At 39.3% G+C, this 27,311-nt stretch overlaps 1 protein-coding gene across 1 annotated transcript in view; it reads left to right on the forward strand.

Moving 5' to 3' along the window:
- Positions 1–297: 297 nt before the first annotated feature.
- Positions 298–27,311, forward strand: part of LOC105930227 (vertebrate ancient opsin) — a 133,227-nt gene continuing 106,213 nt past the window's right edge. Inside the window, exons 1-2 of the mRNA XM_036137972.1 lie at positions 298–1,021; positions 19,173–19,501. Coding sequence (XP_035993865.1) covers positions 649–1,021; positions 19,173–19,501 — 702 coding nt within the window. The 5' untranslated portion in view covers positions 298–648. The remainder of the gene's footprint in view (positions 1,022–19,172; positions 19,502–27,311) is intronic.

Raw genomic sequence — 27,311 nt, forward strand, 5'->3', positions numbered from 1 at the left:
CTCTATCATGCAAAGCCGTTCTCGCGCCTGGTAATGAAGATCAGCTGAGACGGCGCTCAGCACCCTGGACAGCACCATTAGGAAGAACCAGGAGTGATAGAATCAGCTTGTGAAACTTTTAAGGTGGAGCCGGTGAATAAAGCCCGTACCGCGCCGGCTATTCGCAGAGAGTCCTCTATGATACGCAGATTGACAGTCCGCAGCTGGATTTCCAGGCGGCTCTGTTTTCCCGCCCAACCATCGAGCCCCCACCCTCCGCTCTGAACGTCAGCTGCCGAAGAGCGGGCGGCCGGGATTTAAATACGGCCCGAGAAGGGAAGGTGACTGGATGAGCGTCTCTGGGAAGAATGAGAGTGTGCGTTAGAGACAGCCACACGGTGGAGCAAATCTTAACCAAACTTTTCCTGCAACATTTTACAACATCCTTAATCCCCTCCTCATGATCCGACAAAAAAAGTTTGACATTTCCCAACTCGAACACTTCTCTCAAATCTCCAGTTTGGCTCAACTTGTTTCTACTTGACACTGTTTTTTTTTTTAAGCAACAAGTTTGTTAATTTATTTTTCCACACAGAGACAAACAGAAATGCCGTCGCCACATTAGTCCCCGTGGCCGCCCGGTGTGCCACCGCAGTGACAGGGACTGCCATGCTGGTGTCCAACGCCAGCCTGAGCGGCTGCGCGGAGTTCAACAGCGCCCTGTGCGCCGGAGCCGGGGAAGGGCACCCGGGGGGCGGTACGCTCCGGACCACCCTCAGCCCGACAGGGCACCTGGTCGTGGCCGTGTGCCTCGGCTTCATCGGAGCGTTTGGACTGCTGAACAACATGCTGGTGCTGGTTCTTTTCTGCCGCTACCAGATGTTGCGGTCCCCCATTAACCTGCTGCTGATCAACATTTCCGTCAGCGACCTGCTGGTGTGCGTGCTCGGGACTCCGTTCAGCTTTGCGGCCAGCACGCAGGGACGCTGGCTCATTGGAGAGGAGGGATGCGTGTGGTACGGCTTCGCCAACTCCCTCTGCGGTGAGTAAAATGCGCAATTTTGATCAGACTTGGATTTCTGTTGGCGTCTTTCTGCAACGACCCAGCCGATTGCACTGCGCTTTGTCTGTTTCGGAGGTGGTTTTGGGAGTCCGGGAACCCTCCATGCAATGAATTCGAGTTGTACCGAAAAAGACACTCGTGCCAAAACTTCCAGACAAGGACCAAAAAGATTATTTAAATCGTTCATGTTCATGTCGTACCTAGTCAGCTGCACGCCTGCATCTATTTGATTGCTTACAAACCTGACAATAGGTCTTTCTATTTATCTTGCAATTCCTGATAGTGATCTGATTACATGTTCAATGCCGATTGTCTTACGTTAAAGAAAAACTAAAACAACACTAATTAAGCAAGAACGTTAAAGGAGTCATTGTTTTCTTTGGGTGCACGTCCGCTGTCATGGTTCGAAGAATCTCTGCGGTCTTATTGTATGTCAGCTGAACCACGATCAACGGAAAATGTTGCATATCAATTCAGACTCATATCGATATTGTTTAGTTGCGTAAATATAATTAATATTTTCATAATGTTTAGGAGCTTGGTTAACTAAATAATTTCGTTATACAAAATCAGAAGTTGTCCAGGACAGCTGGAGGAGATTGTTAGATGGAGCATAAAATAATTAAGATTACAACTCTAAATCCATAAAACTGTGATTGTAACTTGACAAGACTGAGATGATTTGCAGATTACGTATGTTTTACAGTATGTTTTAAATGTTTCTGGTGCAACTTTTCATTCATTTTCTGTATAGCCAATTTAGAGACTCTGTGATTATTTAATATCATTCTGTGTTGTCCTATACCATTAACCCGCCAGGGACTGCAGAGGGAAATTAGTCTCTTTGATAAAATGTTCAACATTTCCAAGATAAAAATAGGTGTTCGCGTTAATTGTGCTGCACTGTCCCTTTTCAAAGAAATCAAAGTGGCTCAGGTAATTTCAAGGCACAAATAGCTCCAGTTCAGAGCTGTATAGATTCCAGTGTGATCCAAACCCATCTGAAATACATAAAATTCCCTTTAATACAAACCAGTCACTGTCAGATTTTGATCCAGTGACAAAAAAAATCAAATTTTAATCCAATTATCTACCAGTACCAATTATTTTAATTTGTTAATTTAAGGGCAGTTGATAAAACACTATGCAGTTAATTCCAGTCACTGACTTTGCAGCAATCTCTTATATCTTCTCTTTAATTAACAGCTGTGTGTTTGCCGCGCATCTTATCTCTGGATGCAGCTGAATGACTGGTAACTCATTTCCACTCAATAGGGTTGCCTGTGCATGTATTTTCATCTTTTTAGAGAAGTCATTAAAATGCTTGAAGATAGATCATTCGATGATGTACGCACCAGTGGTCTGCAGTGTGCGCTGCTTGTTTGCTGTGGAAGCCTCCTCTGGTGCAGCTCGGGTTCTGCACAGTGTCGCTCACTGGGAGGCTGCAGCTAACAATCCGTTTATAGTTGGGCTTGTTGGGGGGAAAAACAGGGGAATTTTGACACTTATAAGAGAAGTCAGTCTACCTTAACTCAGGTGTGCTGATCTGTGCTGATGAAACTCAGATTGTATGACAGTTCAAAAAAAGGAAGAAAAAAAAAAGGAAAATAACTTATTTCATTGGGTTGTAGACCAGTTGTAGACTGCTTATATATGCCTCATATAGCATCATATGAGGCATATATCAGCAGTGATGTGGGCAAGGTCATCAGATCCATATTACCACAATGTAGGACAAAGACCATGTTTGCATGCATGTTAAGCTATATTCTAAAATCATAGCAAAAAAACAAAAAAATCCTTCACAAGATGTTGAAACTGTAGATTTTTTAATACAATCTTTTCATGTAGTATACCAAAAAGTATTTTACAGACAAAAAAACATGGATTTTCCAAGTTTCAATTATTTTTTTTCGGCTCACACAAAGTTATGTGCCTGTGATTTCAAAATACATAAGCTTTCCTAATTTTTTTACCTCAATATGTCTGGATGGATGGGTGTCAACCTTATGAACGAATAAATAAATGAATGATTGTTTTTCATCTGTGAAATTAATGTCAATTGTGGTCCATCACATTTATGGGGTGGACATTATGTATTTATTTATTTGTTTTCATCTGCTTTTTCCCCATAGCATAATACAATTACTAAAGCCCATCTTATGACTTTCAATTTTTGGGTATCAAACCCAGGATTATCGATGGGCCCCATCTGGTCCACCCCCACTGAAAACCTTTTGCAAATAACCCTGGTTAGCATTTTTGTTATGTCTTTTTTGAGTCATTTGGATGTGTGTTTTCCACTAATTTTGAGGAAAGTGGTATTGATTAAAGATGTAACTCGTTATTTATCTTTGCCTTAAAGGGTTTTAAGTACCTCTGCTTTCTTGTTATTGTAATTGCTTTAAAAGATTTCCACTGAGACAACCTTTGAAGCCCAGGCAGTCTGCAATATTGATTTTTGACCACTGCTTTCGCCTCTCTCTGACATTAGTAAATTATAAGATTCACAATGTCTTATTTTCTCCTAGGTAACTTTTACAAGGCAAATGTTGGCTTTTCAAGAGTTTATTGAAATTTATTTTGATGACAACTTAGATAACATCAGGGGTTCTTACTTGAATCGTAATTGCAGTTAAATGGCACCCTGGTCAAAAACAATTTGAAAGTTAATCCTGATACCAAAAAAAAAGTAATTAAAAAGCATTTTAGCGTTTGAGATACAGAATAATTATGAATCTCAGACTGTGCTTTAAGGAACTTGCAGTGTGGAATAATCCAGTTTTGTTACAATCTCCAGGTGTTTTGGCTTTGTTTTTCTAATGTGTTTAATTTGACAGTTTCCTGGATTTAATTCAGTTTAATTTAATTTGTTTTTGGGTTTCTTTTTTTCCTGTTTCTGTTTTTCTAGTTGCTCCCATTTTAGTTGATCAGTGGTTTTGGTTATTTGCTCATTCTATGCACAATTTGCCAATCTTTTGTCAGATTCCTTCTGTCTGTTTCTCTTCACTTCTAGTCATTGCTGTCCTCACCACAGCTTATCTGTTTCAGCAGTCTCCTCATTTCCTACTGATTACTTTCTTCTTCCTTACTTTTCTCCTCTCCTCCCACTGTATTTAAACTCCCTGGTTTCATTACCCATTGCTGGTTTCTTTGCTGACTTCATGTTTCATGTAACTTAATTGCTCCTGGTTGCTCATTCGTTGATTTTGTCATCGCTCATTCTCATAGTTTGTTTACCTGCCTTGTGTATAAGTTATCTTTTACTTCATTAAACCTTTTGCCTCCACTACACTCTGCGCTTGGATCCTCCTTTATCATGACAAGTTTAGGTTTGATTGGTATTAGCATTTTAGCATCAGCTAGAGATGATAAAATTAAGTCCACATTCATATAAAAGACAAAACAGTCCTATAAAGGAGAAACAATTCCTGAACTGCAAAACAAATTGCTTGTTGTTTGAGGAGAGCATAATGTTTTCAGCAGTAAAACAGATCGTTTTAGGAAAGGCACTGATTGCTGGGTCAGTTTCTTCTGAAACCTCGAAATAAAAATAACCCCCAAAATAAAAATATATCAATCTCTTTTTACAAGTTTGAAAACACATTATTTGGTAAAATGTTTAGAGTTTCTTTAAAACAGAGACTTCTGCCTCTGTTTGCAGAACCTAATTGACTGAATGCTGGATGTTTACAATCAATGGCTGGTGCTTTTATTTGATAAACTTTAATCAAAGATCTAAAAACTCTCATAAATTCACCTCAGAGCGTCTAATCTCCTGATGTTTGTACTTGCTCTCAGAGGAGAAGCCTCTTAGAAATGCCCAAAAACAACACGCAAACTAAATATCAAGACTTTTAAAGTCTTTTAATTCAAGATTTTTCTGGAATCTAGGGAAATAGATTAATCTAGCAAAACTATTGAAATCCCCTTGACAAGTTATATATATATATATATATATATATATATATATATATATATATATATATATATATATATATATATATATATATAAAAATATATATATATAGTATTTTTATATAATAGACCAGTGGCATACAATAGTTTTGTCGTGCAGGTAAAAGAAACGCAATTTGTTTTAAATTCAAATGGCTAAAACACATAGCTAAACCTTTGATACCCTTGTGATAGACCAGCAAAAGTCCATTTATAAAGATGATAATAAAGGATAGTGATAAATTATTTTAAGAGGATTTCTACTAATAAAACAATTCTGTATCCAGTCCCTTTGAGGCTGTAGTTTGTAGAACATCTTTTGGAATCCAAATTAGGATAAAAAAGCTTTACTGATCATGAGAGACAGTTACTGATGTTACTGTTGTGCATGTAAAGACAAAAGGACACAGAGCACTGAAGACAAAACAGATTTTAGATTCAGAATTAGGGAGGAGTAAACATTTTAAAAACAAAGAATTTTAGACTACTTTTTATTCTTATAGTTGTATGCAAGTTATGTACAGGAGTGATATTTTTGCACAAGTAATCAAAACCAGAATAAATTACTGAGAACCAAAAGATTCACACTTGCTCCATTGTTATATTGAACAGTTTGCAGTGAGTGGGTGACAGTGCGAGGAGTGACAAAGTCTGATGACTGTGGGAAGGAAGCACATTTGCTGCTTCCTTGTAGTGCTGATTAGCATAAATTGCTCCAAAATTTATGCTGATCAGTCTGTGGCTAAATTTAGCAAAATTTTCTTTTTTGTCCCGCCATAACACAATAAATAGGGTGATCCTCATTGGCAATCATGGAGTGAAGCCTGTCCCAAATTATCTAATTACGAATTGATTCCAGAGTGTCCAGTTTTGTACCCACAGCATATAAAGCCTTTGGGATTGTTTTATTTATCTGCAAAAGATACTACTAATCATGATAGTCTCATCAAACATCCACAGGATATTATTGAAGATGTTAAAGGGCATGAGTCTGCAAAAAGTACAGCCCATATCTTTTTTATTTAATTAATACGTTTGTGGACCAACCCAGCTAACTGTCCAGGTGCTCCCCCAGAATTTTGTAGTTCTAAACAATCTTAGCTTTCTCAGCCTTAGTGGAAAGGAATTTGTATACCGTATTTTTCGGACCATAAGGCACACCGGATTATAAGGTGCACTCTGAATTAAAGTGTGTAATATCACTCTGCGTGATTAGCTAGCTGAGCACCTTGAGCCGTTTCTTTTCAGCAGGCTCCCCGCACCCTTGTCAGTGAGAAGAGAGAGGGATTGTGATGCTGCGTGTCCTTGTGACCGCCTGCTTGGATCAGCTCAGGTGTCACATATAAAACAGTTTGATGTAAAGACTTCTTGCCGCCGAGCAGTTTATAGTGTGACCCCGCATATACAGTCGTAAAAATTGAGCTCTGCGTGTGCCTGTATGCATGGAGTCTGCACAGAGTCCACCTTGAGTCTACCTTGAGTACGCCTTAAGTACGCCTTGAGTACGCCTTGAGTACACGCAGACCTCCATGAAGTGAACTACACCCGAGTATGTGGGGGCTTTTACATGAATGCAGCGGGTCAAGGCACTAGCCAACAGAGGGAAGCCACACGGAGGGATGGGCTACATACTTAGTGGACACTGAGATGCCGCCAGAGAGGCGGCAGTCCAAAACACAACTTGACAAAAAGACAAACAGAAAACCAGGTACACGGTCACATTCACACATTCATACTCTAAAGGGCGGGGCACCAGGGGTGTATCTACCGGGGTGGCACAGGGTGACACCCTAAAAGAGAGCCTTGCCACCCCAGCTTGCAGCTCTGAATTCATGCTACAGTTAATGGCATATTGCACGTTATAATTGTGAACTTTCCTATGACCAACAACATTGAATGCAGGAAGAGGTAACCCGACACTGGCTTGAGGCAGGTCTGAGTGGAGGAAAGTGTTAGCGGACCCGGTGTTCACAGGGCATGCCCTGCAGAGATATGCATTCAGTGCATCAGGCACTCACAATGCTCAGTATAACAGCATATCGATGAAAAAACTGATTAAAATATGACTAAGAGAGAAACTTTTAATTATATTTGGGCACTTCGTTAGAGCGCAAAGTTGGAGCCAGGTGCGTCCTGTGGCACACAGAGAACAGTTGGACATGATATAAACCAGGCTGAAGTTAGCAGTAAAACCTGACTGCTCATTCGGAATGATCTGATTGTGAGTTACAGCTGATCACTTATTCACCCAGCAAGACGTGAGGTGGAGGTTTACTCTGAGCACTTGACTTGAAAACTCTGGCTCTGATAGAAACCAGTAGAAACTCTATCTGGACGAGTCTAGCTGGATTAGCATCAAAGTGTAAAAACATTTCTGGTACCTGAATCAATAAAAATCAAAGCATTAATTCTAAAAGTAGCTAAATATATTAAAAGGTCCTTTAGGTCACTACATTGCTTCTCATTGCTGCAGCAGGTCCAGTTCTACGCGTTGTCAGAAAAAAAAGTGCTGCTCAATAAGACACCAGGAAAATATAACGCATCTACACAGTAAGCTCCAAAGTCAGCCTCCCTCTTCTCTGCCACAATTTCTGCTCTGATTCAACATAAGGCTGGGCATTTATTCCCCATTGTATCATGTAGTAAAGTGTTATGTTTTTCTGAATAATACATGTAGGCTAATATGTACAAAAGAGCAGATTCAGGACAAAAGAAACATAAATAGAGAATCAATTTTAATCAGATGTTAGGAAAACTCAGCATAATTAGAATAAATAAATGTGTTTTCAAGATATTACCATTTGATTTAGGAAAATCAACTTTTATACAAGTTTACTAGTATTGCAGGGTAAATTCCAGGGCTATTGAGATTTGGTCTCATTCTCCTTTGACTCCAGATTATATACAGGTATGCAATTTAAACAAGTTGCTTGGGTCGGGCGATATGTCTTAAAAATAAAATCTCAGATTTAAAAAAAATTTAATCTCAGATTTTATTTTACCAAATCCGATTAATCGATTTTTTTCCTCCTTTTCATTTCACAAAAAGAAATTATTTAAAAACCTTGCTTTTATTTCAAGCACTCTGGTAGTTCAAAATGCAACTAAATAAAAACAGTGAAACATGCTTTTAAAACAATATGGCTGCACATCCATCGTACAAAATGAAAATTTAACAAAATGGTTTATGCTAGTGGTATTACACATTGAGTACTACACATGAGCTAAGAACACGGGTCACTTCACTTATTTACAAAGAATAATCCATCCATCCATTTTCTGTACCTGCCTTTCCATGCAGGAGACTGGTGCCATTCTCCAGTGGTCTCTGGGTGAGAGGAAGGACAAATTGCCAGCCTGTCACAGGGCAACATAGAGACAGACAGGACAAACAACCATTTATGCACACATTAATATATATTCACATCAGGCTCGTATGTACATATCAGTGGAAGTTTAGCATGAGAAGTTTGATGATTCACCAAGGGAGCTTCACCAACTAAGTGAGACATGTTGGGCTGGTAGGCACATAATGTTGAGGACAGATTACCTGTAATAGTATAGGTGCTTTGAAAGGTTTTATCTGGGAGCTGTCAGTTAATTAATGAATCTCCAAAACTTTTATTTATACAACACTTTACATGCCCAAGAAGACCAAAGTGCTATACAGGTGCATACATTTACTAGAGGAAAAACAGACAAACAACAGATGACCAATGACAAGAGCTAAAAAAAGTAAGTTATAGAACCAAATATTTCTACTCAATCTAAATAAAAACCCTAATTAAAATTAGGGATTTAAAAGGGACCGAAAACCATTGAAGGTATTATATTTCTCAGCAATCAGAGGAAGATCGTTCTAGGGTTTGGTAGCAACAACACAAAATCTCTGTCTCCTCGGGTCACTAAACAAGTCCTTGAAACATACTGAAGCAACAGGAGTTCTGACCCAAAACGTCTTCTAGGAACATGCATGTGTAAAAGTTGTTAGATAAGGAGGTGTGTTACCCCTTAAACGTTTAAAAATCAAAAACCAGAATATGTTGTCATGACCTGTGAAGGAACGGATCAAGGTATGTTTCTCAGCAGTGGCGGCTGGTGATGAAAATATTTTGGGGTTAGGGTGGGGGTGGGGGGCAATAGAAGTTGGAGATTACCACTCAACAATAAACTCTACTTGAACATAAATCCACCGATGATCACTTGCTGCTGTTGGACATTTAAGTCTGATCGGTTTGGTGTCTGTTTAAAATGCTGCTGTCTTCCAGTCTGGGTGAGGGTTCTGTTAGAACAGTGGCTCCCAGACCCATAATGTTCTAAACATGGATCGTTTAACAGAGTTTCAGCTCAGATGGTTCTGAATTTATTTTCAACCTAAATCAGCTGGCTGCATTGAGTGATTTCTCTAAGGAAACATGGCGTCTGCTTAAAGTTCTGCTCGTTCAGTCCCTAATCACTGAAAATTGGTCCAATGTTCTGCTGCTGGGCTCACATGTTACTCAATCCTTTCTCAGTACCCCAGCTATGATTGTTTACATTGTCTCTAACTTATATCCATGTTATTTGCTTATAAAAAAGACCAAAAACCCAATAATAAAATAAGGTTATATACACCAAGCCTCCATCTTGACAGTGTTTTGACACAGTCCTTTTTGAGCCGAAAGATAATTTGCTCTCGGGTGCGATTAACAAATATAAAAAGATGTGGTGCCATCTACCAGCAGTAGAGCTATCATAATTAATGGAACTTTATTAATCTCACAATGGAGAAATTCACTTCTGCATCTTAACCCATCCTCTTGGGGAGCAGTGGGCTGCCATGTGCAGTGCCTGGGGAGCTATCGGGGGTTAAAGGTCTTGCTCAGGGACCCAGAGTGTCGGCACTGGGGATCGAACCGGGTACTTGCATCCTTCTCTGAATGCAAGTGCGCTGCTCTAACCACTCGGCAACGAACCCCCCATCATTTGCCCAATGCATCATTTGCTTAATTTATAAATCAGTCGTAAATAATGCCGGACCAAGCCGGACCTTGTGCAATGGAATCATATTTTTTGCACTTTTTTTTTTACTGGATCTTGAACCATTCTTCATTGTTTCCCTGGGAGATGCTGATAGCCGTTAGTTGCCTCCTTGTTTTAATCCCTGCTGTGCATGCACCATATGTGCTTCCATTAAAATCACACGAAACGCTTTATTTATTCACAAAATGGGCAAAAACAAAGCATAAAATACCAAAAATAACAACTAATATGCCAGCAGGACGTGATGATCTTTCATAAAAACTTTGTATGCAACTATAGTGAGCTATTGACATATAGGTCCATCTGAAGACTGACAGCCACAAGGAGCAAATGTACTAAGATCTGTCTGGCAGAACTTTGATTTTTAACAAACTGAAAACCTAAACCTTTCTGAAAGACAGACAGAATGCCTGCCTAAGAAAGACGGGGAGAAAATCGGCTGCCAGACATCATTAGAGCAGCCATTGGCTAGAAATGAGTAATTCCTCCTTGGGCTCATAAAACAGGAGTGAAAGGAAAAATGAGGGAGGTTCGAAGAAAGAAGAAGTAAAATTGATTGTTTAGATGAATGATGGTCGGAGCAGCTTTAACAAAGCGACTATGTCTGTCTTTATAAAAATTCTACAAAGCTTCCCTAAATGATCAATGCTCCTTCAGATCGGAGGGCCTCATTGTAAAAGACATTGTGAGGTGCGAAGACGGTGGGTCTGTGCTCCCTCTTTCAAATTGATTTCTGCTCTTCCAATGCAGCCTCCTGCTTTCTGCTCGTAAGATCCACGACTTTGACTTGCCAAAAGGTCAGCTGACAACATTTTGCTTAAACTTGTGTGTGCTACATGTTTGAATTCATCTTTTTCTCCTCAGCAATAACCCCCCTGGCAACTTGTTTGACTCCTTCACTTCTTTTCTGCTTCCATTTGCATTCCTCTCTGGCCTCTCTTGCTGAGCTAATACTGTATTCCTCAATACTGAGGAGGAACAGCACACAATTCCCTTTTCTGTCTTTGTGAGCGCGCTCCAGCAGGCTGCTGGCCGCCGCCTGCCACAAGTGGACTCTGCACACGGTCAGTGAATTAATCTTGCATTGCCGAGCCAATGTGCAGCATACTGAATCAGCACACACACAGAACAGAAATGGCTCCACACAGGAGAGGAAGTGATTATAAATGTACATCGTGTTGGCAGAAGCGGCACCTGACCTGAGTGTTGTGGCGGTGCAGAGCACAAAGAACCAAAGCAGAACAGTGCCCTGGCAGAGCAGTCAGAGTGATAAGCTAAGCAATGAGCGCAAGTAGATTTCTTGAAGGCAAAAAAAAAAAAAGTTTTAGGATGTTCTTTTAAGTGTTTGAGTGTGTATAATGATGAATTTGTGTGCCAGGCAATTCCAAATGTTTGACGTTTTTCTTCTGTGAGTTTACTAGTCTGCAGATTGAATAATATACCTGTGCTGACTGAGGAAAAGAGTCTGGCATGAGACTTCCAGACCAATCACATATTTCTTCAGTCTTGTGTTTTCTCATCAAACTGTCTCCGGCTGGTTCAACACCTTAGAGTTAGCGATATGAAAGCAGACAGAACCATGAAGGGACAGCAACAGAAGCGGTTAAAGGAAGATTCTCTTTTTTTCCTAATTAACATATCAGAAAATAATGAACCATCCTGCAATATAGCAGCCTGCATGTGATGTAGTCGGAGAACTGCCTTTCACAATCATATCCTCAAATGCAGGTTTTTTCGGTCCGTCACCTACCCTGTTGTGTAACCAAACATGATTAAATCCTGAAGAGTTTTTTGGAATTTGAATTTGAATGAATTTATTTCAGACAGACAATTCGACCAACTAAAAAAAAGTGATCGATAAACGAAATTACAAGAAAATCACAGTCAGCACATGCATATTGATTGGTATCAGCACCAATGCCACCTTTCATATGTGTATATGAACTTGAACATAAATAAAACTTCTAAAAAAAAAAATTCCATCTTATAAACCTGGAAGTATAACCTGAGGTATGACCTTAGTAGTAAGTGTCTGAAAGGGGGTATGAAGAAGTCAAACTTATTTATTCATACCCCTTCTCCCTTTTGTCCCCTAATACATAATGGTAAATTACTTATATCCTGTTTGATTTCTAGTCTTCTGATCCAAAAGAAACCATACATATACGCACACACACACACACACACATGCATATATATTCACATATATACATACATACGTGAATTCACATATACATATAAATATACATACATACACAATATATATATACATACATACATACATACATACATACATACATACATACATACATACATACATACATACATACATAAAATATATATATAAATAAATATATATATATATATATATATATATATATATATATATATATATATATATATATATATATATATATATAGATAGATAGATAGATAGATAGATATAGATAGATATAGATATACATACATACACACAATATAATATACACACAGTATAACTTCAATCCCAGAACCATCCTTTGTGAGACAATCACACCTGTATACATTCACACCTATGTACTTCAAGCACTCAGAGTACAAAGCCCCTCCCCAAACTCATAATCATTGATTAAAGTGGCCCCCTCCAGACCTCTACACCAGTCTGAACCCTGCACCCCACAGTGCCAGCAAGAGAACAGAACCGCAGAGACCCTCCCAATCTAAACAGGGAGCAAATGCTAACACCACCCACACAAAGATCCAGATTCTATCTCCAGTGAGGCCGCCTAGATGCACCTTAACCCCACTGGTTACTCAGACCCCTCCACCCACCAACTGCAGTCTACCTGCAACCCTTATAGCGTCCCCTCTTGATCACGGTACTTATTGAAAATAACCAGTTTGAGACTTATTTTTAAACAAACTAATGCTTGGACTTTGCTTCATCTCTTTATAAAGTGTATTCCAAACCTTCTCTTCATGATGGTCCGAACTCTCAAGGTTCTGAAGTTGAGGTTTTCCCTGCAATCACAGTCCCCCAGTCTATCAGTGAACAGTTTTTGAATATTGTCTGGTAGTTGTTTGTTTCTGGCTTTATACATGAATGGAGCTGTTTGAACTTCTACTAGATCTTGGAGTTTGAGGAGGTGTGACTCTATAAATAATAAATTGGTATGGTCATGGAATCCTGCCTTATATACCATTCTGATGGCTGTTTTTTGTAATGTGCACAACAGTCACAGCAAGGATTTGTAGGTATCCCCCCACATTTCCACACAGTAATTTGTGGAAACACCTGTTTTGGGGTTTTTTTTGCACAGAAAGAATTGAAAGGTTTGCTTCAAGCTCCTGCTCAGAACATAAATTGTGGTTATTGGTTTTCACAACAATACACACTTGTTACGGCCTTCTTCAGCACTTCCAGTGGATGTTCAGCACAGAAAAGCTGAAGAGACAGACATTTTTAGAATCCAGTTTGACAGTCAGTCACGTTTTTGACTGTTGTAGTGTCTCTTTAAAATGTGCATGTGTATCGATATCAAGAATGTGGAATTCACAGTGTTCTGCTGTGTCAGGACTCAGGACAGAGTCCTGAGTTTGTCATGATCTCACCATATTATGTTTTTTTGTCTCTTTTGTCATAATAAAGGTACTGACTGTCCAGGGATGAAATTTTAAAGCTCCATGAGGGACCAAGTGTTCAGATAGTTATTAAGGGGATCCATGATTAGTTGTAACAATAGACTTCATTTGAGAAATATCTATTTTAGATGTAAAAACAATACAGTAAAAATGATGTAAGCTGTTTAGTTTTTATAAATGTATATAAAATATTGTCATACAGACGTTGCCACGTTGTTTATGCTGCAATCCATTCTGGGTAAATGACGTACGCTAAGCTTTAGTGCTTGCTCCGTCCATCCAAAACAACAATGAGTAACTTTAAACATTTTCAGTTTGAACCAGAGCGGATTGAAATTATCTCTGATGTTTCTCCCAGCATCTTTCGCTCACAAGGTGGCAGGGTTTAGGCACTTTTTGAATAAAAATAGCCGGCATGGCAGCTGGTTTTAGCTTGCAAGAGTAACACCGACCTGTTAGTTCATTCGTCAATTTTGATTGTGCAAATGACTTAAAGTCTACCGGAGAGGAGTGTTGAGAGCACAAATGTAGGTCCTTCAGAGTTGTGTTCTTCCAGCAGCCTTTTTCCCCATTGTGTTCTTCTTTTTTGTCATGTGGGAAGCGATGAAGACTCACCTCAATGTTTCTGCTGTTTTTTGTGTTGAAATCACAGCCAACAGCGACACAGTGGGGCATTGTCTAAATTTACACCAGTCAAATGCAATATGATAAAAAACAACTTGGGGAATTTTAACCTTCCCGTGTTAACTGTAGATTCCAGTACAGTAGACCCTAATCCCATCATCAACCCAGCATGCATTGTGCAGGTGAAAACATGGCGACCACCATTTGGGTGAAAAATATAACAAAGGATATACAATTTTTGAAGTAACCATGAGTTTTCGCAATCAGCAGTTTTTAAGTTAATAAGAAAATTACAACATATTTGGGCCGACATGTTCAACTAATCATGGATCTCTTTAACAAAATTTATCAGAAAGTCAAGCCATCTGTTTCAATTATTTCAAGCACTGACATATTTCAGTGTTTTCTGTTGTTGTTTTGTTTGGTTTTGTCAATTTGCTATGTGTGGCTGTTCCATTAGATTACTATGCAGCCTGATTAGGAAGCAAACAGATTGAGAGGGTTGAGATGAGTGTCTGTGTTAAACTCTCATTCCCTTTAGAGCCTTGCATCAATTTCCCCCCTTAATTACAGTAATAACATTTTCCAAAGTTCAACATTGTTTACTTGTAGCACTTTTTAAAATAAATTTTACACAGTGAGGTTAATCTTCTTACATACAACAGTCTGTTGCTTGGAGCAGAGAAAGGCTGCTGGAGCAGCATTTATTATTTTCATTAGGAATAACTTTATTTATTCATAACCCTTATCAGAGGAAGGCCATCATTTGTTAGTACCTTCAAAAACTGTACAGCCACCAGTTTAATAAATTGTTAGGTTTTAGAAACATTATTTTATTTTCCACTGGCAAGGGATTAAATCAGAGAAGAAAGTGAAGACTCTGTGTGACGGAGATGGCTTCATCCAATAGCAAATGAACAACACTACAAAGTTACAGAATGGGAGAAATAGCCAGCATCACCGTGCATTTACTCCTTTGTTTTGTAGTTTTGGGGAATTATGCCTGATACTGAAAACTAATCACCTTAAAGGAAATACAACTTGTATTAAACATTTCAATAAACTGAATTAATTCAAACTGTGAAATTTGAGTGTTCAAACTGTTGAAAAGAACACTTTGCCTTAAAAAAATCTGCCTTATTAGAAAAGATCTTATATCACCCGGTATTGTGAAGTTTTATTTTGTTTTGCATCACAATCTATCATACATAATCATATCAAATCATATCATAATCGTATTGTGTCTTATTTGCATCACACTTGTGCCTGATTGTGTTACGTCACATAAAGGAGCTACAAAGTTATAGTGTGTCTTGGCAAACCTCCTCGCTGATCATAAAATTCTATGTCTAACATAAAGTCACCCATATTCATCAGCCACACTTAAGAAAATACGCAGTTTTGCCACAGGTACAGATTCTTCTAACAGCCAAATGGAGCTGAAAGTAGCTTCTGATTGCCACCAGATCATTCTATAAGGGGACGTTTCAAAACCCGTCCCAATGATATTTGCAACTGTGGTACCCACGTAATTAGTAATGACACTTAGCTATTAACACTCCCACTAGGTCTCAAGTGTGGAGATGACACCAGCTTGTCTGTGTGCTATGAGAGGACCATGCTGCTGTTGTCTTATTTCACACCTCACTGAGTGTGGAGACAAAACAGCACCAGATGAGCTGGAGCAGCTAAACACAGAGGAGGACACCTTTTATCAAAAAAATATGCCACATGGCAAACATTTTTCAAGTTCCTTGCAATGAGTCATGCCAGATCAAACAGAATCTTGATTCTAAAACCGTGTTGACTCTGTTTTACTGCAGAGACAGGACTAATAGGAGCCACAGGCAATCAGGTCTCAAGGAAAAGGGATTGTGAGTTTAATACAAGAGAGCAAATAGACCAGTGAACCTGTGTCACTGCTACGCTGTGGTAGGAGATGTATAACGTTTGGTCATTTTACACTGTACAGTAAAAGTGTTACTCTCTCAGTTAAGGAGCCACTAGGTGCTTTTTTCATACAGCCATTTATTAATTTGTCCATGCCATCAGTACCAGATGAAATACATTGAACAAAATTAAATAAACACATCAGTATTTTTGGACAAGGAAATAAATTAAATACAAGCCGTAAAATACTGTACATGAACACAACAAAAACAAAATTAAACTTATTTACCTCATTGGCCACATTAAGTTCATGTGCTCACCTTCCTGGCAGTGAGTAACAAAAACATGCACTGACTGCACCATCAGATGAACATTGGATCTGACCCGGAGCTTATAAACAAACATCATACTCTTGATACACAGGATATAATCTGATTCTTCAAATAAAACATTTAAACATTAGTTTTTATTCATATTGAATAAGTGTCTGATATAATATTTCTTTATTTATTTATTTTTTACAATTTGTCACATTACAACCACAGAAGTCAGTGAGATTGACATTTGTGGTTGTTCCATTGTTGGAAAGTGTAAGGACAACCAAACATTGTTTACATAACTTCTACAAATGAATTCAGAAAAATGTTGTGTGAATTTCTGAATTACTGTCCCGTAAAGGCCTTAGAGAAGTGGTCTCCAACTCCAGTCCTCAAGGGCCATTGTCCTACAAATTTTAGATGTGCTTCTGCATCAACACAACTGACCCAAATACGTCAAGCTTTTCAGAGCTCCACTGCCTGCTAGTGAGTTACCATAGCCATTTGATTCAAGTGTGTAGGGCAAGTAACAGGTATAAATCTCTACCTGGTTTAAAAGTTGTGGGACACCGGCCCCCGAGGATTTGAGTTTGAGACGAGTGCCTTAGATGTTTGTTAAGCTAACAAAAGTGAACAAAGGGAGTAGTGGCCTTTAAGGATGAGTACCAAAATTGCTACTTTTATGGGTACTGGCTGAATTTTGTCGGAACTATTGAATAACCATTCACGTGAAAACAAACGGTACTATGATAAGGTACCTAAGCGCATCATTGTTAAACAAAGAGAGGAAGAGTGGACGATTTTCCATGCCAGACATGAACAAAGCATTACACGCACAAAAGCGTAATGATGTCAGTAGACAAAGGTCCAGTCAACAAAGCATGCATGGCTGATAGAAAGTGTTCAAAAGTTTTGGCTCCACATTCTAAATGCAGATTATGGTCACTGCAATATTTGTGACGCAAAGTGCACGGCCAGTGGCAGGGATACGGCATTTCTAATCTGACCGAGCACTCTGTCACTGTTGCTCAATTTGGTGAATTTGTATTTAGCGAGTTTACAGACACCTGTAGTGACCTTTTTTTTTTCTTTTTTTTTTTTTTTTAAAAGCAGCTAGAGACAAATCTAGTGACTTCTCATGAAAGCACCAATCGTTCTGCAGTCATGGTCTTGACCCAGCAGCGAGTGCTGCTCGGATCCCCTTCCCACTTCTCCAAGCACCCATCATTGTCGTCGCAATAAAAATTGATGAAACATCCAAAAACACAGCATACAGGTCCAAAATGAAGTTGTGGGAAACTTTAAATTAGGGTTAGGCTATAAAATAATAACAAGGAAAGCATTAACCAGAGACATAAGAGGGTTATTGTTACTCTTGAGGAGGTGCAAGGGTCCGCAGCTACAGTGAGTGAATCTGTTGACATGACAACAGTTAATTATAAACCTTACAAATCTGTTATTTAAAATGGAACACGCTAATAAAGGGGAAGAAAAGACTAAACATACAGTCAGAGCTACAATTAAATAGTTTCTATGATGTGCATGTGCTTTGATATAAAGTCCTGACCTAAATCCAATTGAGACATGACATGTGTTGTTCACATTTTGCAACAAAGAACAGCCAAACATATCCATTTTTATTTATTAGAAACTGATAAAGACAAACCTCAAAAGATCTGTGCTGAAACCTGTTTTTACAAAATAATTAATTACTCAGGTAAAACCAAATGTAAATGAGTGCCACACATTAAGTATTTTATATTAAAACGAAATCAAGATTTCTTTTACTTTACTATTATGCACTACTTTGTGTCAGTCTATGACAGAATCCCAGTAAAATATATTGAGGTATCTGGCTATAACGTCACAAAATATTAATAAGTTTAAACATTGCTTTTGCAAGGCACTGTATGATCAGACGGCAGACTATTACCGCTGTGACTGTAGAGCTAAAATTTGTTTCCATCTCAATTCCCATTATTTTCCTCTCCTCTTTTTTGTGCTGAGTGGTCAGCAAAAGACCTTCTCAGAGAGGCACTCACTTTAAGTCTCCTTCACTGCCAAAATCAATGGACTTTACCGATGGTCCCATGGATCATTGTAGCTTCAAAACAAATAGCAAGTAAGATGAAAAGGCCAAAGGGTTAGTGTAGACACTGAGCTCAAGCCCCCCAGTCTTCAGTCTTAGGACCACAATGAAGCAGCTAGAAAAGGCACAGTGAATATGTTCATTGAGTGATCAAAGAAGAACGTGAAAGCTTTCAAAACATTACATATGTTGTTTTTGAAAAGCTGCTATAAGAGACATCTCAGGTGTCTCCATTATTTCTATTTTTCAGCAGTGGGGATCTTGTGCAGATGGCAGAAAGAGAACTAAATTAAAACCAGTTGGACCATGCTGCGCATACAAATTTTAAAAACAAGATCATAAATCCCATGTTAACGGCATTTATGATTTCAGAGATAGCTGTGAAATACTTTTCATGGCAGTGGAGGGAGCCACACTCAGAGAAGCAGCGTGTTTCAGTTTTCAGTTTATGGTCCAATTAAAGACAGAGGAACAAAAACATGTTTGCTGTCAAATGTCTGTTGGTCTCTTGCATTTTCCTTTTGCTGGATGTATACCATAAGTTAATCTCTACTTTCTCTGTGCTTCATTAAAAGTAAATAAATTCACTTTACCTTTGTGTGTTCTGCAGGCATCGTGTCCCTGATCTCCTTGGCTGTCCTCTCCTATGAGCGCTACAGCACCATGGTAACCCCCACTGAGGCTGACTCCTCCAACTACCGCAAGATCTCCCTGGGCATCCTCCTGTCCTGGGTCTACTCCCTACTGTGGACCCTTCCGCCACTCTTTGGCTGGAGCCATTATGGTCCAGAGGGTCCTGGGACCACCTGCTCTGTCGACTGGACAGCCAAGACAGCAAATAACATATCTTACATCATCTGCCTGTTTGTGTTCTGCCTCATCGGGCCCTTTCTGGTGATCATCTTCTGCTACGGGAAACTGCTGTACGCAATCAAACAGGTGAGTCAGTTGGGACAGTCAGTAGGTACTTGTCTTACAGAGGAGTTGCCTACAGTGATTGAAACAGGAGGTTCAAAGTAAGTATAAGCAACAGTTGTCTGCCTTGGCCTTCTCTGTTGATGCAAATACCAGTCATTATATGGTGATAGTACTGCTCAGGTTCAGTTTAACTTAAAAAAAAACATTACCTTTAGAAAATGTTTTTTTTACAAAGAATGTAAGATGGTAAGTTCAATTTAATTTAGTTTATTTAGTTAGCCTAGACCTAACAGATGTCATCTCAAGGCACATTACAAGACAAATATCCAATTTATACAGTATACACTGCTGGAAACAATTAAAGGAGCACTTTGTAAACACTTCAAATCTCAATTAGAAAAAGAAAGTCCTGCTGGAAATCCATATGGACATGGAATGGGTCAGGAATTTGTCAGGAACAAAATGATGTCACAACATTTATTGAAAATGAAAATTATCAATCCTAAGAAGGCTATGTCAAAGAAGAAAGTGAAACTGCAAAAACGGATGTGGCTGGCTAGTCTAATTTGCTGGAATAACATTGCAGCTAATTAAAAATTGTACTTAGTAGTTTGTGTGGGGTAGCACGGTGGCACAGTTGGTAGCACTATAGCCTTGCAGCAAGAAGGTCCTGGGTTGGACCTGGTGTCTTTCTGTGTGTAGTTTGCATATTCTCCCTAACCTCCCTTTCTGATTGGCTACACGTCACATTCAACAGGCTCCATGCTCGTTTGTCTTCAGGAGACACCACACATGGTAGGATATCGGAGCAAGACAATCCAACATGTGGAATATCCCGATTTGAGGTCAGAGCGGTCCCGATGTTCCACCGAGAGGACCAGATCGCTCTTAACACACCACACACGGCAGGATGATCACTTAATATTATCTTAAGAGACACGGCGATATTTGGCACCTCTCAAAAGGGGAAGTTGTTGATGTTTTTTTGTGAAAAAATTTGAAACATTACATTTTAGGTTGTGAAAAAGGCTCAATGCATAACATTCTCATTTCCCTAAACCAGAGGCATTTAACTGTGGTACTCAGGACCCCCGTCCTGCATTTTTTTAAATGTTTCCCTGCCAAAACACAACCGACTTCCATAAATGGGTGATTTACAGGCCTCTGCAGCACTTGATGGCTGCTAAGTGATGCCATCGATGATTTAGGTGTGCTGGAGTAAACACATCGCAAACATGCAGGACAGGAGGTCTTGAGGCCCAGGTTCAAAGACCTCTGTCCTAAACATATCCAGAAGACAGTAAAAGCTACTTGAAACTCCTGAAACATTTAAAAATGTCAGCTACATTACATTAAGCATTTTAAAAAGTAATTAACCTTCACAATTCTGTGGAACTTCAACCTATTCAAATTTATCTCTTTTGTCTGAACAAATTAAACTTTAATGCAATGTGCCATCACTCTGCCAAATGCACAGCAAATCTAGAAAAAAGGAGACGTACAAAGATTTACGAGGAAAATGAGGCTTCTTGGCGTATTATGCGGCTCTATGAGCCCTTTATGCACTGCACAGCATTTCAAATCTGGGCATCAAATTTGATATTGCTACTCTTAACTCTTACTCCGTGTCAAGCTGGGCTCTGTATTTTTCTTTTAGTGCAGAAACAGTTGAAAGCCCATCTAACAGAGATGGGATGTTGCAAAGGGTTGTAAAATGTTCCTAGCTCAACAGTCATTAGGTCCAGCAAAGCCATTCATGTACGCAGATGGAGTAGCATTTCCCTGGTTAAGTGGCTTATTCCACATCTCCAGCTTATGAGTGAAGATGCTGATTTTGTCCGAGAGGTCAGGGAGGTGATTATGTTTGCCTTAAGCTGTAGATATAGTTCATTTAACTTTCCAAATATATCAGTGAGGTAGGCCAGTTTCAGCAGAAATTGTTCATCACCAAACTGAGTTGCACTTTCATACATGTGCTCCTGCTCCAAAAAAAATCCTGATTTCATCTCTGGGCTCATACACTCTTGACAAAAGTTTGCCTCGGGACAGCCACCGTGCTTCACTGTGAAACAGAACAGCCTTATGGTCCACACCCATGTCCTCACAAAGAGCAGAAAAAAGTGTTGCTTTCAGTGGCCTTGTTTTAATGAAGCTGACTGCGCTGATGACTTCAGTTAAAACCTCATTTAGCTCCGGGCTGAGCTGTCGTGATGAAAGTGCTTCCCTGTTTATGATACAGGGAGTCCACTTTGCATTTGGAGAGACCTTCCTGATGAGGGCTTGCAGCCCATTCCTCATCCCTGGCAAGGTCTGCGCCCCATCATTGCAAACGCTGACACTGCTTTCCCACTTCAGTCTGTACTCTTTTAGGTAACCATCCAGCAGATTAAAGAGCTCACTGGCTGTAGCTCTTGCTTTTACAGATTTACAAAAGAGCAGGTATTCACATAGTGATCCTGACATTTCAAAACGGACATAAGAGATAAACAAACCGTCCCTATTGCAGCCAGTGGCCTCCTCCATTTGTAAGGCAAAATGTTTGTCCATCAGATGTTCTGTGAGTTTTTCTTGGATGTCGTCTGAAAAGTCCACTATATCTCTACTGACAGTGTAATTGGAGAGAGGGACAGTAGTCGGTGTCTTGGCACTCCTCTCATCTAGCATGATTGTGACAATGCCCAAAGCTGCTGTGGGGTATGAAAATAACTAGCCTGGACAAAAAGCCATTTAACTTGCCACAGTGAGGATGATGGTAGGCAGGAGAGGTAAAATAAAAATCTTCAAGGCTGACTCTTATAGAACTGCAGCAAGAAGTGGCTTGTGGAGGTCAGAAATCTCTGTGACAAACTTTAGACACTATCCACATACCCAAAAATCACAGGTAAATATGTGGAGTATTTTTAACTATACCAAGACTTTAGCTGAAACTGTGTGCCTTCAGTCTGATGGAACTAAGATTGAGCTTTTTTGCAACAATTCCCACAGGTTTGTGGTGAAACAAAAGCTGAATATGTATATTGGGTTTATATAAGTATAGAGAAGGACAAGTGATGCTCTAGGCCTCCTCGGCATTGGTCATCATTAGATCTTAAACATATGGCCATGTCAAAAAAAAAAAATCAAACTTCTTCCACGGCCATCAGAGTCTCCAGAGCTCTTTCCGATAGAAACCCAGTGGGTTGAAATGAAGGGGAGAGAAAATAAGCGAGGATTTAAGCACTCCGGATCATCAAAACAGATTGTTCTGAGACAAGTTGTCAAAGACCCATCTCTCTGATTGCTCTAAACTTGTGAAATGTTATAGGAGTGCTGACTTACCTGCAAAAGGGGATGGCAAAAACTATTGTCAGCAAGGGTAGCAAATGGTTTGTGATTTTGTTAAAAGCAGTTATTTGTTGTCATGGCTTTTTTTTTTACTTCTTTGACTTAATGTATGTAATTCAAAGTTGGACTTTTCTAAATATTTTGAATGTAGGATTATGTGACTGGAATAAAAGAGGAATGGACTTATTGACTTTTTACTCACATTTATCACTACTATTTATCAACTTTATTTATCCCTTCCTGATTCTGAGGCGCTGCTGTTTGGTATCCCACGTTAACTTCTAGGCCTCAGAGGGATTCAGACACTTGATGAATATTTGACCCTATGTGGGGCATAAATATTCAGCAGCAGTCGTCTGCTCTGAGCAGTGAGGAGCAACGGATCAGACCTTGTTTTCCACGATTTGCACCTTTTTTTCCCCCCTCGGCTACAAACTGTAACATGAGTTTACCAGTGTTAGGGTATCCACGCTGACTCACAGAGCTAACGCACACATGCACACCCATCACCCACGGGTTGTGGAGCAGTTTTATTCATCATTACAGCTCACACCAGCTCTGTGAGGGTCATGTTTTCCCTAAAAAGCGAGTGTGTGCTTTCACATGGCCATCCTTGTTCTCTCTTTGTTACCATTAATTCGGCTGTCTGGAGTGACCCTATTAGGCAAGAAGATTAATAACATTAATCTAACGGGAACAATATTTCTTTCACGTCGCTTTTCTTTTTATGTCATTTGCAGAACTCACATTTTTGCTTTTCCGAGAGCAGCTTCTTTGTCTTTCTCTCTCAGCCTTTGTCCCTTCTTTGGGCAGGATCACGTGAGGACCCTTTATCTGCACCTCTTTTAATTGCAGGCTCTTCAGTTTATAGCTCCTCCCACAATGACGGGGTGATGAAAACACTGCAGTCCCGCTAACAGGCCGCATGGTTTAGCACCAGCCGGGACAGATAAACGTAATTTATCAGTTCCTGTCTGAATGCATTTAAAATAAATGGTCAGATACACAAACAGAGAGAGAAAGGCACACTGATAAAAAACAACAGAGAAGTGTCTGTTAGCATACACATAGCTGACAGAGTCAGAGTACTCTTTGTTATGCTGCTCTTCCCTGATAACGAGAGAGTGAGGCTTTTAGAGGTGCAGAAACAAGCTTCAAAAGTATACTATTATGTTTTTGTTTTTCACCCCTTTTTGCATTTTACATCCTTCTGCTGGAATGAATATTTACTATAAGGTAAAGAAACATATTCTTACCTAGCTTTGGAATTCCATTTTGTCCACATAAAATTAAAATGTTACTCAAATTTGAACACATTCAAAACAGTGCCTTGCAAATAATATACATATTCATGTTCGTTGAACCTTTCCACAGTTTTATGTTATTACCTCAAACCCCAAAACGACAATTTGACTGACCAGCACACAGTAAAGAAAAAATGTGAGGTAGAAGGAAAATATGAATTTTTTTCTTTATACTGTTAAAATTATGGAAAAATGGCATTGTAAAACAATGTTCAAAGTTTTGAACATCTAACAGAGCACTGTTTAATTTATCTAATACAGTTTTTAAAAGTGGAGGACATAACTGAAAGCCAGCAAAAACATAGCCATCCACTTACACCAGCAAACCAAATGAGGAGAGCATTAACCATTCACAACCACCAAAATAAAATTGAACCAGGAAATCAATAATTAAATCATTGTGTATTAAAATAACTAAAGTATAACTCTGAAATGAGCCTGGGGTAAATAAGGGGATTGAAAAAACTATCTTAATCAATATTATTGAAAGTCCCTCCTGAGAAGAAACGAATCCAGACAATTTCTTGGAATGTAAACAGCAACATAACAAAGCAGACTGGAATCATCAGCAACCGCTGATCAGTCCTTTCGAAAGATAAACTACAGGGTGCCGCTGAGACAGTCGATTATTTCATCAGTGTTTGTTTCATCTCTGATTGGAAACCGGCTTTACTGGAGATTGGTTTGACTCTAGCCTTTTTGAACTGTTTCAGATTATTAAAGCACTGGAAGGGTGTTGCAGATTGTGGTTACATATTTTGGTTTCGTCTCCTTCTTAAAGGAACAGTATGATGCTGTGTGGTTGGAAACAGCCCAGACTGGACCACAGATGCAGGAATTTCAAGTGATCTGTGCACCACAACCAAATAACTATTAATTATTGGTAGTATAGTGGCGTCAGAGTGCCATTTTGTTTTGGGAAACCCTGATCAAAACTCTTATACTCCTGTCACATAATGGCATATCAGCCTTTCGTTTAACCCTCCTGTTGCCTTTGGGTCAAATTGAACAAAAAAATAAATAAATACCCTAAATGATATTTTTACAACTTGAAATTTGATGACGTCTCCTAGATTGAAGCCAGCATTGGATAAAGTAAAATGTTACGTTTATTCATATTACCATTTAAGCTGTAATAAAAATAAAAGTGCCAAGTTGTGCTGGAGGTTTTTCCTTCCTGTTAAAGGGGAGTTTTCCTCTCCACCTACGCTTCATGCAATCTCAGTATGAGGGATTGCTGCAAAGCCATTGACAATGAACAGGACTGTCTACTGTGGCTCTACGCTCTTTCAGGAGGAGTGAATGCTGCTTGTCAAGACTCAATGCAATCTGCTGGGTTTCCTTAGATAGGAAACCTTTTGACCAATCTGTCTGTATGATTTGATCATATTTGACTTTGTAAAGTGTTTTGAGATGACATGTGTTGTGAATTGCCACTATATAAATAAAATTTAATTGAGCTGTACTGTACAAAAAAGTGAAAAATATTGTCTTCGGATCATTCACCCGACAGACATATTGCATTTCATTCACAATATAAGTCGAATACACACCACAGAGATGTGAAAATGCTTTAGTTTTGTCTAAGATTTATCAATAGCAGACAAAACATGCCAAAACATGTGGTCTTTTCCAGCAGAATGCACTTCCTGGATTTGGCAGCTGAGGGGGTGGCAAATATAGATGAGGGTGTCAAGAAATGTGGGAACATACAGAAGTTCATGATCAAAATGTAGTAATATTGTCACCTGGTCAGTATGTGAGCAGTTTCCCATCCTACAGAGGGCAAAACGAGCGAGAAAGCAGTGCAGGAAATTACAGGTTCTCAAGATCGAAATGTACCAATTTTGCTAGTCTTTTAGGTTGCTCAGAGCCTATAAAGGCTCTGGTCCACCCGTGAGTGTGTGTTTCACAGATGAACAGGTTCTAGAAAAGATTTTTTTCAAAGGGTCAGCAAGACAACTCGAATTCAGAAGAGGAGGAGGTATCACAGGAAGATTACTATTTCTTCTTCTTCTTTTCTTTTTTTCTGCTGTTATTGTTCATTGGCACACAAAAAATTACTTATTGGGTTGAATAAAAATGCATCAAAATCTACCTCCTGCCCATTTCTGCTACACAAGTCTATAGAAATACTATAAAAATATTGCTCACCCCATACAATAACATAACCCCCTATACAAAATACGATACAATAAACAGTGACATAGAAGCGATTGGTATCTTCTGAATAAATGCTGTCTTTCTGCCATGTGAAGAGGGAAAATTCAGGCCTTCACTCAATTTGTGGTGAATGGCAAGTTGTTCCTTTCTGCAAAATAGATTTGGTGTTAAAAATTCTGCTTTAAATTGGGGATTTAGTGAACCTGGGTCATTAGGGGCGACAGTAGAGTTTGTCCTACAACTGGTGGGTTGTCGGGTCGATCCCCCGATCCGACTGTCTCAGTCATTGGGTCCATGGGCAAGACACTTCACCCGAATTGCCTGCTGGCGGTGGTCAGAGGGCCCGGTGGAGCCGATATATGGCAGCGTCGCATCTGTCAGTCTGCTCCAGGGCAGCTGTGGCTACTAACATTGCTCACCACCGTCAGGGTTTGAATGTGTGTGTGAATGACTGATTGTAGTGTAAAGCGCTTTGGGGTCGTTTAGTTAAAGCGCTATACAAGTACAAGCCATTTACCATTTATGAACTGGAGGACATGGCACATATACTGAATATGAGGACCACCAAGGGGTTGAAGGGAACTGGAAGGCATTAGAAAATAAGAAAATTTATTCTCTAACGGCTTTCCTATGCAAAAATGAAATGTTTGTTGCTTTTCAATCTGGCTTTTGTAAAATGCACTCTACGGAGACTGCCTTGCTGAAAGTGTTTAGTGACATACGGATAGCTGCTGACTGTGGTCAGTACTCAGTTTTAATACTGTTGGATTTGTCTGCAGTCTTTGATACAGTAGGAGTAGATCATAAACTACTGCTGCAGAGACTGAAGGCTGACTTTGGGACAGTCCTGAAGTGGCTGTCTTCATAACTGACAAATAGAACAATGATCATATGTATAAACAACATTATGTCTGAAACCCGCCTTTTACCACACGGTGTTCCTCAGGGATCGGTTTTTGGACAAATCTTGTTCTTGTTGTACATCAGCCCCCTTGGCAAAATCATTTCAAAATGCCCTTTTCAAAATGTGTTTTATTACC

Source organism: Fundulus heteroclitus, chromosome 6 (genome assembly GCF_011125445.2).
Source record: "Fundulus heteroclitus isolate FHET01 chromosome 6, MU-UCD_Fhet_4.1, whole genome shotgun sequence".
NCBI lineage: Eukaryota > Metazoa > Chordata > Actinopteri > Cyprinodontiformes > Fundulidae > Fundulus > Fundulus heteroclitus.